Below are 13,104 nucleotides of genomic sequence, written 5' to 3'. Positions count from 1 at the left end.
CAGAGCCACTGTTATCCTCAAAAATCTCCAGTGGCTACCAATCAATCTGCGCATCAGGGCAGAAACTCCTCACCCTGGGCTTCAAGGCTCTCCATCACCTCGCCCCGTCCTACCTCACCTCCCTTCTCTCCTTCTACAGCCCACCTCACACCCTCCGCTCCTCTGCTGCTAATCTCCTCACCGTACCTTGTTCTCACCTGTCCCGCCATCGACCCCCGGCCCACGTCATCCCCCGGGCCTGGAATGCCCTCCCTCTGCCCATCCGCCAAGCTAGCTCTCTTCCTTCCTTCAAGGCCCTACTGAGAGCTCACATCATCCAGGAAGCCTTCCCATACTGAGCCTCTTCCCTCCTCTCCCCCTCGTCCCCCTCTCCATCCCCCCATCGTACCTCCTTCCTTTCCACACAGCACCTGTATATATGTATATATGTTTGTACATATTTATTACTCTATTTATTTATTTATTTTACTTGTACATTTCTATTCTATTTATTTTGTTAGTATGTTTGGTTTTGTTCTCTGTCTCCCCATTTTAGACTGTGGGCCCACTGTTGGGTGGGGACTGTCTCTATATGTTGCCAACTTATACTTCCCAAGCGCTTAGTACAGTGCTCTGCACAAAGTAAGTGCTCAATAAATACGATTGATTGATTGATTGATCCTCTGACACCAGATGTTGGAACTCCAGGGACCTCTCAGTGGGACTGAGCCAGGAGGGGGCTTCTAGACCATCCCTCCACAGCCATCCTCTCCCCAGACCAAATGACGATGTGGCTTTCAGATCACTTCAACAGACATCTGAATCAGGTTAAAAGCTCTGCACAGTCAGGCTTGGCCCTAGACCTTGGCTTAAATTCCTTATCCAGGGCCAGGACCCTGCGACTGGGGCAGACGTTATAGGAGGCTCATCCTTAGCCAAGGGAGCTGGCCCCAGAAATCAATGGGACCACTACTCCCTCTAAGGTCACTGGGGGAGCCAGGATACCAGGCAAAAGCACTGGTGGTCTGGAGATTGCTACAGCTGTGGTGCGATTTGGGGTGGGGGGGTTGTGTGTGTGTGTGTGTGTGTGCGTGTGTGTGCGCGTGCGCGTGTGTGCGTGTGTGTGTGTGTGTGTGCACGTGCACATGTGCATGCACGTGCACATGTGCATGCACGCTCCCTTGTGCATGCTCAAGCATCTATTAGACCTGGGGAAGACGGATGTCATGAGTATTCTGGAGGCAAACACCACTCCCCTAGGAAGAAGCAATTGTCTCTGGGAAAGGAGAAATTAGAAAAGTATATTTCTAGTTTCCAAAAGGGCCTAGGGGTCTGAAGGAAAATAATAATAATTATTATTATGGTATTTGTTAAGCGCTTACTATGTGCCAAGTACTGTTCTATGTGCTGGGGTAGACACAGGGTAATCAGGTTGTCCTACATGGGGCTCACAGTCTTACTCACCATTTTACAGATGAGGTAACTGAGGCACAGATAAGTTAAGTGGATTGCCCAAAGTCACACAGCAGACAAGTGGCAGAGCCAGGATTAGAACCCATGTCCTTCAGCTTCCAAGCCCGCCTTTTTCCACTAATCTACACTGCTACTCTATGTGGCAGTGACTTCTGTACTAAGTTCAGGGAGAGGCCTTGAAGCCCAAGGACCAGGGAGGGCTCGGGGAGGCAGGGGCTGGAGGACTGGGAGCCAGGGAGCAGGGGGCCTGGGAGCTGGAGACTGGAGGGACAGTGATCCAGGTGCCGGGGAGGTCCCAGGTTTGTAAGCGCCACAGAGCATTACCTCCCAGACACAGCCCCGCTGCTGGCAACTGCTCTCTGAGGCACCGTGCTGGTCGGGGTAGCAGTCGATCTTTGTCAGGTCACTGACCTTCAAGCTCCATTCCACCCTATAAGCCTTTCCCAGCTCCAGACGCAGGCCTGTGATGTGGGCGACCTGGAAACAGATGGACGGGAGAATGGACAGGGATAAGCACAGACAGGGATAAGCACACACAAACAGCTGCTCTCCCTGGGCCCTGGTACGGATGGTCTCCCCAGGGACGTGGCCCAACCACAGGGCAGCTCGTTGCCCAGAGGAACTATGAATCACTGGCGAGGAGGGAACAATCTGGGTCAGGGCACCCCAGACTCCTGGCTCCCTGGGGAAGGGGACTCTGTCACCTGGTTCACAGGATTGTAGCTGGTGGCAGGCATGGTCGAGAGCAGAACCCCGTTCTGCTTCACTGTGATGTTGACTGGCTCCAAGTCCAGCCCGAAAATCTTAATCTCCTGAAAGGCGAGACTGTTTGGGTCTGAGAATCTCTGGTGGAGAACGTGAACCTCCACATGACCCTGAAAGAGATGGAAGCAGGGACCAGACATCTGTCAGGGTTGCCTTGCCCACCCACAGGTGGTGACCCAGCCAGTCTCCTGTTGGTTCTCACTGATCCTGAGGCCAGCCTGTCCTCCTGCCTCCCCACAGGCCCTGCATCCTTCCTCCCTGAACCTCCCCTGCCTCCTGGCACCCTCCACCGCTGAACCTCCCCAACCCACCGATGTCCTCTCTCCCTGACTCTCCACCAAAATCCTCGCCCACTGATCTCCCTCTCCTTGACCCTCACCCAGCTCCCACCTCCATCCCCACTCCAGCCTCTCTGATATTTCCTCAACACTAAACCTAATTCTCTCTCCCTTGGTCAAAGGGCTGTCTGTGCTTTCCTGCTGCCAATTCTCCCCATGGAAGTGGGGAAGCTGCTCCAAGAGCAGCGAAGGAAAATTCCAAGGACACCAGCCTAGGCCAGCCCAGACCAGCCTAGAGAAATCCAGCTCGGTCCAGTCCAGCCCAACCCAGCCCAGTCCAGTCCAGTCCTGCCTCAGCCTAGAGAAAACCAGCCCGATCTAGTCCAGCCCAGCCTAGGCCAGCCCAGCCCAGTCCAGTACAGCATATAGAAGCCCACATTTGGCCAAACCACACCCTAAGGACTTTCCCAAAGTTGCAGATGACGCCTGAGGGCCCGGCTTCCTCAGCTGAGCCCCCATCCACCATGAGGCAAGTGGGTGCATATTGGGCCAGACCTACATCTCTGGCTGGGCTGAAGGAGATGGCATCCCTCCCCAGAACCAAGTTCATGCTGCAGTGACCTGGGCAGCTGAATGGTTTGGACCCACCTGGGAGGCTATTGTGTTCCCACAGTTCAGACTGGGGCCTGGTGAATGGATAGGGAGTGGGAGGGAATGGGAAGAGAGGGAACTGGAGGAGGGGGATGGTTGTGGAAGTCTCTGCCCCATCTGGGGCGAGATGATTGGTTGCTAATCTCTGCCAAATCTGGAGAGAGATGGCCGGCTGCTAATCTGGAAATTGGCTGCCTTCATCAGCCCCTGCAGAGTTTCTCCATGAGGAGCCTGATGGAGACACAAAGCATCTTCTCCTGGTACTAGAGCTGGCAGTGGCCAGCTCGGCAGTTCCTTCTGCTCTTCATGGGCCTCCAGTTCCTCAGCTGCTCTCCCGTGTCTGTGGGAGTATTCTTTGCTGGGGACTGGATTTCTTCAGAATAACCCCTTTATCCTGCTCTGGCCATTCCTCCCACCCACCTGTGGTGAAGACATGCAATGACTGGGCCCAGGGACAGCCACGAGCTCAGCTCAGGCCCTGAGTCTCCCGTTCCCCCTCTGGGCTATCTGTTTGGCCCTGACCTAGTGGGAAAAGCTCTTTCCATTCGTGATCCCACAAGTGCCCAGATCGTCTTTGTGCAGAAACGCTCTGGGCATTTTACTCCACTCCTCAAAAATCTCCAATGGCTACCAATCAACCTACGCATCAGGCAAAAACTCCTCACCCTCGGCTTCAAGGCTGTCCATCACCTCGCCCCCTCCTACCTCACCTCCCTTCCCTCCTTCTACAACCCAGACCACACTCTCCACTCCTCTGCCGCTAACCTCCTCACTGTGCCTCGTTCTTGCCTGTCCCGTCGACCCCCAGCCCATGTCCTCCCCCTGGCCTGGAATGCCCTCCATCCGCACATCTGCCAAGCTAGCTCTCTTCCTCCCTTCAAAGCCCTACTGAGAGCTCACCTCCTCCAGGAGGCCTTCCCAGACTGAACCCCCTCCTTCCTCTCCCCCTCCTCCCCTTCCCCATCCCCCCATCTTACCTATTTCCCCTCCCCACAGCACCTGTATATATGTATATATGTTTGTACATATTTATTACTCTATTTATTTATTTTACTTGTACATATTTATTCTATTTATTTTATTTTGTTAATATGTTTTGTTTTGTTGTCTCTCTTCCCCTTCTAGACTGTGAGCCCGCTGTTAGGTAGGGACCGTCTCTATATGTTGCCAACTTGTACTTCCCAAGCGCTTAGTACAGTGCTCTGCATATAGTAAGCACTCAATAAATTCGATTGAATGAATGAATGAATGAAGTGGGAATCTTCAGAGAAAGGGATTGGCTGCCCAGTCAGCAGGGAGACAGAGCTCAGCAGAACTCTCCTCCCTGGCTGGGGGAATCTAGGTGAAACATCAGGGCTTTGAGACATTACCAGGGTTGACAAGGGTCTCTGTGGAGACAAGGAGGATACTGGGAAACTACAGACCTCCCGTGATGCCCCTGGGCACCAAGCATCCTGACAAACTGGAGGGGCACATGTCTACTTGTTTTGTTTTGTTTTCTGTCTCCCCCTTCTAGACCATGAACCCGTTGCTGAGTAGGGACCATCTCTATATGTTGCTGATTTGTACTTCCCAAGCGCTTAGTACAGTGCTCTGCACACAGTAAGCACTCAATAAATACAACTGAATGAATGAATGAATATTCCATGTGGTCATAGAACCCACTCACCCGGCTGGCAGAGAAGGCTGATAAATGGTAATTCCCGCTTTCATATGTGTCTGAAAAAGATCAGGAAGAGAAGTGGATTCCTACCCCACACCACAGAGTGGAACCACTTCTGTCCCAGAGAAAGGGGTCCATTCTGTGTGGGGTTAAGCCAGGGGAGTGGCATTGGTGGGAATGGCATGGAGATGGGGTGGGGTGCAGGGGGAGGGTTGAGGGTGCTAGTGGAGGTGGAACAGTGGTGGAATGCAAGCATGGTTGACTGTGTTGGTGCCAGTGTAGATGGGAGAGAGGGGGAAGGGCAGGCCACTGGCTGCCTGGTTTGGCAATAATAATAATAATAATAATGATAGCATTTATTAAGCCCTTACTATGTGCAAAGCACTGTTCTAAGGCAATCTGGTCAGACTCCAGGGAGGACCAGTCTCGGAGGGCAGGGATGGGTGATTGACCCTTCTGAAGCCCCATAGCCTGGATGATAAGCCACTGATTGGCTTTAAGCAGGTTTCTCAGCAGCTGGGGTGACCCTGGGAGGCCCAGGGAGGGTTGCTGCCGAAGGTCCCGAGTGAATACATAGAGTGGAGGGATGTGGAGCAGGAGGCTGCGACTGGAGGGAAGGGGAGTGGTGGTCAAGCAACAGCCAGGATGACGAAATATACTAAATCGTTCTGGGGGTCTGTCTTCTGGCTGAGCCTCTGGATGTCGCTTACCGATGCTTTGCCCATCATCCCAGAAAAGCCGCCCTGTGGCCAGTCCGTCCTCATTCAAAGCCACGAGGAGTCCCAGGGCGTTGTGTCGACTGCATAGACCAGAAAACACAGTTCTTATGACATCCATTCACAACACCATCCAGACCCAATCTCAGCACTGCCCAGTCTCAGTGCCACCAGCTGCCACAGTACGGACTGACCCACCAGTCTGCTGGGCTTCCCCCCAGGCCGCAGACAGTGTGAGCAAACTGAAAAGGGACCGGGAAACCTGCCACCATCCTGGGGCGGGCAGGGCCGCCACCTGATCTGGCAGAACACGCACCTGTAGTGGGTGTTGTTGGCCGGTTCCTGGTACGGCAGGATGTGGCCTCCACGGATATGCAGGTTGATGTGGTTCAGGGGTGCTGACAGGTTCCTCCACTGTCCCCTCACTCCCACCTCTGTTCCCTGCAGGGGGAGTCTGGTTCAGGGGGTGCGCAGAACTCGATTCACCCCACCTGCCCCAAAACCAGAAGGTTCGGCTGTGCCACCTCTGCTCCTTCCCAAGGCCAGTGGGCCAGGTGAGTACAGAAGGCATTAACGGATAGTGGTGGAACCCGAATGCCCACCGCATGGAACCTCGGCTTGTGTCAGTGACACAAGGCCCAGCCTACTTCGGGCCCGGAATGCATCACCCGTGACTTCTGAGCCCTTCTGGATCCCTGCTGGGTACAAGTTTACTACCAAAGTTAATGGACACCAGCCGCTGCACTTCTCAGGCACTCACCGTGTGATAGCTGTACCAGCGAGCTTCGGGGAAATAAGCTGAGACGTGGACTGCATTCTGAAACCCAGAGAAGGGTGCATGTCATGGACTGCACTGTACAGTGGCAACCTGTGTGTTTAGCACTGAGAAAACACAGGTCTTCTGGACATACAGATGAATCCCCTGTACTTACGGCCTTGAGAACAGGGCTGACCAAGAAGGCAGGGCCCAGCAGAAACTGCTCAAAGACGTCCCAGGACACAGGGTCCTCCACAAACCTGCAGGAGGAAGAAGCACTTAAAGCCAGGGCTCCAACATGCCAGGACTCCTCCCCTGGGAAGCCGGTCCATCTGACACAGGGACAAGCCCCACCTACCCCTGCTTGTCAAGCATCTACCAGGACCAGCAAACCCATGAGACCAGGAAGGCTTTGAAGTCAGGAATAGTATCCCCTCACTTTATTGGACTCCATCAAATGCTCAGTCCAGTCCTCGGCACACAGTAGACTCCAAGCTCATTAAGCGCAGAGATTGTATCTCCTAACTCTACTGGACTCTGTCAAGTGCACAGTAGAGTACTCTGCACCCAGCGGGCACCTTTGAGGGAGAGATTGAACCGGATGTGACTCAGCCTGGATTGTTATGTCCTTGACCTTCAAGCCCACTGGCACTTCTCCCCGCTGGGGGCTCCATCTGTCCCCTTCCTTGAGAAGAAGCCCTGTTATCCAGTCACTCTGTAGCTTTACTCAGCGCCGGCCTGGGTCCATTTTGCTCTAGGGATTGGGGGAAGTGGTTCCTTCTGCTTCTTTCCCGGATGCTACCCTCCCTGCCTGCAGGAGCAGGTCAGAGAGCGACTGAAATGGGTGCGGGATGGGTCCACACTGATCACAGGAAGGGACTTTCTGGCTCTGGGAACCCAGACAGACCCAGGTCAAGGGTCCCGATCCCCTATCCTGTACCCATTCGGATGTGCCAATACCCAGAGTACCCTTCAACAATGAAATTCTTGAGGGCACTATGAGACTGCGATGGGGGCCACGGGCAGAGGGTGCAGTATGCATTTGTGGAGCCGGCGGCAGTGGACCTACTCGGGGGGGAGGGTTGAAGGCTGGCATGAGGACATGGTCTGTGTGATGTTGGGTCATGAGTGGGAATGGAGCATGGTAGACCTTCGTGAAGAAGGTGGGAAGAATTGGGTGGGAGCATGGGATGGTATATTGGAAGAAATTGATGGTACAGGGAGGATATGGGGGCTAGGCTGGGGACACAGAGGGAGTGGTAGAGACAGCAGGGGGTTGCGGTACACACTCGTGGAACAGCGGACGGACGACGGTGCTGCCGTTCACATGGGCATCGTGCATGAGCGTGTACAGGTAGGGCAGCAGGGTGTATCTGGTGTTGAGCACTTTTCTGGAGAGATCCTCAAAGGTCTTGTTCCAGGCCACTGGGTCTTGTCTCTGAGGGGACGAGGGGAGCACGGGGCTCAGACCACTGAGCCACCCCAATGCCCCCCCAGGGAAGCAGAGACCAGCCAGGGGACATGAGCCGGGAGGACTGGTCCTGTCCAGGAGAGAAGAAAACTGGGCCCAGCCTGAAACTGTGCCCACCAGCCAATCACAGGCCAGAACCTAGCCCCGACCCTCCATCTCCAGGGCTCCAATGTTGGGTTGGTTTGGGTAGTGGTATCTGACTCTGGGAGAGGGTACTCAGGGGAGGGTGGAAGAGGGGAAACCGAGCCGGTCCAGAGCCTAGGAGGGGCAGCCAGGGAGAGAGTGGGAGGATGGAAAGACCCCACCTTGGTGCCGATGGTGTTGTGGTTGCGGGCGAATGGGTAGAAGGCCCCCAGCTGCATCCAGCGGGCACACATCTCGTAGTCCGCGTCATTGAAGAACCCGCAGATGTCGGCTCCTGTCTGCACGTGATATGGACAGCGGGATTTAAGGCTAAGTTTGCGTTACCAGACCCTTCACTGGGTGCAGGAGGCTTAAAACTGTTACGTAAGGAGAGGACGAGGCTTACATAGGAAATCCCGAATAGGCTGAACTCCATCATGCCTGAAACGAGAACACACACCTGGCTCAGACCTTGCTCCCGGGAGGTTTCATCAGGCAGAACACCTCATCCAAGTTTGATGGACAGTGCCCAATTCCCAGCTCTGGCTCGGCCTCGTCCCGACCCTGGCCCTGTCCCAGCCCCCTCACAGCCCTAGCCAGTCCACCTCATCTCTGCCCAGCCCAGCCATTATACTTGGGAACTGGAGGTACAATGACAGGACCCAGCATGGCCAACTTCCCACATGCAATTCCTGCCTAGCGAGCCCAGTGTTGAGACAGGGCTGCTTGACCCAGGGCACAGACATAGTCGCTGCTCTCTCCATGGACAGGGCCCACGCACCGATGATAGACTTCCCCAGCTGGTCCCACGCTGCCGTGTTGTCCCCAAGCCAGTGTCCACCCCAGCGCCCTGCTGAGGGGAATGTTGAGCGGCTGATGACCAGGGCCCGCTGCCCTGTGGCCTCTTGAACAGCGCTGATACGGGTGGGGAAAACCAGAAGGAACAAGTTAGTCTTGCTCGGTGTGGAGCATCCAGATGGGGATTCCACCGAGACAGTGAGTCTTGCTGGGGCAGGTGTGGGAGCATCTGAGCTGGTGCATGGAGAGGGGGCCCCAAGAGAACAGTGACAGAGGGATGGAGAGGCTCTCCCTGTGGGTTCCAGGGCTCCAGGAGGAGGGAGTTCTATCAGGCTGTGGATGCCCTGACGGGCTGCCAGATTCAACTTACTCATAGGTGGGTTTCATCTGGGACCAACCGTACAGGTTGTGCACATCATAGTGCCGCACTGGGGAGCCGTCGGCCAGGAACTGCTGACTCTCCATGCACAGGGTCTTGCTGCTCAGGCCTCGCTCCCGGGAAGCCAGGTCTGGGGGATGGATAGGGACAGCCAGTGACCCCACGGTCCCCAGTCTCTCCCCAGCTTGTGATCTGTCCATCTGTCAAAGGACTATCAGGATTTACTGAGGACTTCCTGGGCCCAGAGCACTGTACTGAGCATACGGGACTGGATGGGATAAATGTGCCTTGGTGTAGAATTCTTCACCAAGAATTTGGGTGTGAGTGGCTTGGAGGTGTGCAGTCTGAATGCTGATCACATCCACTGACTCTGACAGAGAAAGCACAGGACAGGGCAGTGATATTCCCCAACTACCCCTGGACCATAGTCCAGGACACAGATCCAGTGGTCATCTAATAGCCATTCATTCATTTGATTGAATTTATTGGGTGCTTACTCTGTGCAGAGCACTGTACTGAACGCTTGGGAAGTACAAATCTGCAACATATAGAGATGGTCCCTACCCAACAACAGGGTGCAAACACGCCAGACCACAAGAGAGTTTCACCATCGCCGTGGCCATGGAGTCCCATGACTTGGTCCCAGGTGGAGCACAGTCTGCATGGATGGGCAGCACCATATTGCTCACATGTTGGGGTCTCTGCATGTCCCCACCATCCCACCAGCTACATGATGGCACTCCCGGATTCAGGGCCTAGGCAATTGTCCCCAGTCCAGACCCACAAGGCTGGACATGGGCTGGATGACCTGCACTACACTGGGTGTGTGGGATCCCAGAGAGATGACTGGAAATTTCATTCCCAACATGGAGACACAGATGGAACTGGTTAAGGACTCTTCCTCCCTTTAGACCAGGACCAGGAGCCCCAACTCAATCCAGCACTGGCCAAAGGGGGCCCCAGGCAGAGCCCCTGGCACCTCCCACCCCTCCACAGGTCCCCAAGCGGACGAGCCTGATCCTTACGCGGCATATATGGTGGGTGGTTCAGGGACTCATTTCGGCAGCCGCCGACGGCACCATTGACAAAGCTGGCTGGCTCATTCATGTCCTAGAAAGAGAAGTGTGGAAGTTTCAGGCAGAAACTCCTCACCCTCAGCTTCAAGGCTGTCCATTCCCTCGCCCCCTCCTACCTCACCTCCCTTCTCTCCTTCTACAGCCCAGCCTGCACCCTCCGCTCCTCTGCTGCTAATCTCCTCATCGTGCCTCGTTCTCGCCTGTCCCGCCATCGACCCCTGGCCCACGTCATCCCCCTGGCCTGGAATGCCCTCTCTCTGTCCATCCACCAAGCTAGCTCTCTTCCTCCCTTCAAGGCCCTACTGAGAGCTCACCTCCTCCAGAAGGCCTTCCCAGACTGAGCCCCCTCCTTCCTCTCCCCCTTGTCCTCCTCTCCATCTCCCCTGTCTTACCTCCTTCCCTTCCCCACAGCACCTATATATATGTATATATGTTTGTACATATTTATTACTCTATTTATTTATTTATTTATTTATTTATTTATTTTACTTGTACATATCTATTCTATTTATTTTATTTTGTTAATATGTTTGGTTTTGTTCTTTGTCTCCCCCTTCTAGACTGTGAGCCCACTGTTGGGTAGGGACTGTCTCTATATGTTGCCAACTTGTACTTCCCAAGCGCTGCACACAGTAAGCGCTCAATAAATATGATTGATTGATTGATTGATTGATTGAAGTGTGGTGCCCAATAAGCTCTTGGGTAAGCTTAGAATGATGTTGGCACAGAGAACACTGGTGAGACCCCTCAGCACTTACATAAATATCTATAATTTATTTATTTATACCAATGTCTGTCTCCCCATCTAGATTCTATGCTCATGTGGGCAGGGAAGGTGTATGTTACATTGTTACATTGTAGTCTCCCAAGCGCTTAGTAGAATGCTCTGTACACAGTAAGTGCTCAATAAACACAATTTACTAACTGACTGCCTAGTGTGCAGGGAGATTGGGGGGCCTCCCAAGGTGAGCCTGAAGCTCTTTGGAGGCCAGGGTTCATGTTCTACCTAGGAAGCATCCAAAATGGAGGGGAACAAAGGAAAAGTGCTTAGTACAGTGCTCTGCATACAGTAAGTGCTCAATAAATAGGATTGAATGAATGAACGAATGAATCGCTCCCAAGCGCATTCTACAACACAGACAATTCCCCAGCCCAGGACAGACAATTCCTCATGTCATTCTACCCAGCTACGAATCCACCCATCAATGGCATCGGCTGAGTGCCCGCTGGGTCCGAGCACTGATCTAAGCCCTTGGGAGAGAACAGTGGAGTTAGAAGAGACAGTCCTTGCCCTCTAGCAGCTTCCCGTGGGAAGAGTGGGATGACAGAGGGATGACAGACACTGAAATAATTTATGGGTAGAAGGGAAAGGAAGAATTGATGGGGGGGTGAGAGCAGGTCTGAGAGTTAATGTGGACAGAGGTACCACAGAGGCCTAAGAACATTGCTGGTGCAGAAGGGCTGAGGGGTGGTCTAGTGGGAAGGGACCCCGGAAAGGGAAACTTTCATTGGGGAAGGCCTCTTGGAGGAGTGGGGATTTCAGAAGGGCTTGGACGTTGAGAAGAGACAATGGGACTGTCAGATGAGAAGGGGGAGGGAGTTCCAGGCTGTGAGAAGGGGGCCAGAGATGGGAGAGTTGGAAATAATGCATGGGGAGAAGGTCAACCGGAGAAGAACCAAGAGTGAGAGTTATATAGTAATAATGGCATTTGTTTAGCGTTTACTATGTGCTAAGCCCTGTTCTAAGACCTGAGGTAGATACGATTTGATTGGGTTGGACACAGTCCCACATGGGTCTCCCACTCTTAGTCCCCATTTTACAGATGAGGTAACAGACACAGGGAAGTGAAGTGACTTGTCCAACGTCACACAACAGACAAGTGGAGGAGCCCAGATTAGAACCCACATCCTTCTGACTCCCAAACCTGTGCTCTATCCTGCTTCTTCTTAAATGCTGCTTCTTCTTGGAGAAGCAGCATGGCTCAGTGGCAAGAGCCACCACTTGTCTGCTGTGTGGCCTTGGGCAAGTCACTTTACTTCTCTGTGCCTCAGTTATCTCATCTGTAAAATGGGCATTAAGACTGTGAGCCCCACGTGGGACAACCTGATGACCTTGTATCTATCCCAGTGCTTAGAACAGTGCTTGGCACATAGTAAGCGCTTAACAAATACCACCATCATCATCATCTATCCACTAAACCACACTGAATCTCATCTCTTCTATTTTACAGAGAAGCAGTATGGCTTAGTGGATACAGCACAGGCCCAGGAGTCAAAAGGTCATGGATTCTAAGCTCTGCCACTTGTCCACTGTGTGACCTTGGGCAAGTCACTTCACTTCTCTGGGCCTCGGTTCCCTCATCTGTAAAATGGGGATTAAGACTGTGAGCTCCACGTAGGGCACGGCTCTACCCCAGAGCTTAAAACAGTGCCTGGCAACTAGTAAGTACTCAATAAGTACCATAATCATTATTTTCATTATTATTATTACTTGGATTCAAACCAACCCCATAACAACGGTCAGACCGATCAACACCTCTGAGCATGTGCATACACCTACATGCTCACACACCTCCAACAGAATCATACCCATGCACCCACACCCAAGCTCTCACACAACAGACAAGTGAACAAACACACTTACAATCCACAAGCCATCAAACTTGAGGCTCTTGTGGGGCTCCTGCGGGTTGGTGTGCAGTTCCAGGATTTCTCTTTTCCACCAGACCGCTGTCGAGTTGCGGAAAAAGTCTGGGAAGGCCACGTGAGCCCGGTATAGCTGCCAAGAGACAGGACCATCAGAACTGGAGTCTGTCTGGCTCATGGACAGCTGGGATTCTGCCTCTTGAGCTGGTTTGGAGCCACTGGTCCCTGAACATTGCTCTCTTCAGCATCAGCAGGGCAGGGGGCAGTGATGACGACGTATCTACTGCAGGTGCAGTCCTGCCCATGCCCAGTGCGGACTGGCTGGACAT

At 53.5% G+C, this 13,104-nt stretch overlaps 1 protein-coding gene across 1 annotated transcript in view; it reads right to left on the bottom strand.

The window, feature by feature from the left end:
• Positions 1-13,104, bottom strand: part of MGAM (maltase-glucoamylase) — a 135,109-nt gene that overhangs the window by 60,349 nt on the left and 61,656 nt on the right. The window contains exons 34-47 of the mRNA XM_038760646.1: positions 12,774-12,908; positions 10,079-10,163; positions 9,045-9,183; positions 8,658-8,791; positions 8,283-8,317; positions 8,059-8,175; positions 7,572-7,720; positions 6,458-6,542; positions 6,286-6,342; positions 5,842-5,966; positions 5,520-5,608; positions 4,816-4,865; positions 2,157-2,327; positions 1,777-1,929 (exon numbers count right to left, since the gene is read on the bottom strand). Coding sequence (XP_038616574.1) covers positions 1,777-1,929; positions 2,157-2,327; positions 4,816-4,865; positions 5,520-5,608; positions 5,842-5,966; positions 6,286-6,342; positions 6,458-6,542; positions 7,572-7,720; positions 8,059-8,175; positions 8,283-8,317; positions 8,658-8,791; positions 9,045-9,183; positions 10,079-10,163; positions 12,774-12,908 — 1,524 coding nt within the window. The remainder of the gene's footprint in view (positions 1-1,776; positions 1,930-2,156; positions 2,328-4,815; positions 4,866-5,519; positions 5,609-5,841; positions 5,967-6,285; positions 6,343-6,457; positions 6,543-7,571; positions 7,721-8,058; positions 8,176-8,282; positions 8,318-8,657; positions 8,792-9,044; positions 9,184-10,078; positions 10,164-12,773; positions 12,909-13,104) is intronic.

The sequence above is a fragment of the Tachyglossus aculeatus genome, chromosome 2, assembly GCF_015852505.1.
Source record: "Tachyglossus aculeatus isolate mTacAcu1 chromosome 2, mTacAcu1.pri, whole genome shotgun sequence".
Classification (NCBI taxonomy): Eukaryota; Metazoa; Chordata; class Mammalia; order Monotremata; family Tachyglossidae; genus Tachyglossus; species Tachyglossus aculeatus.
This window is presented reverse-complemented; position numbering and strand designations above follow the sequence as displayed.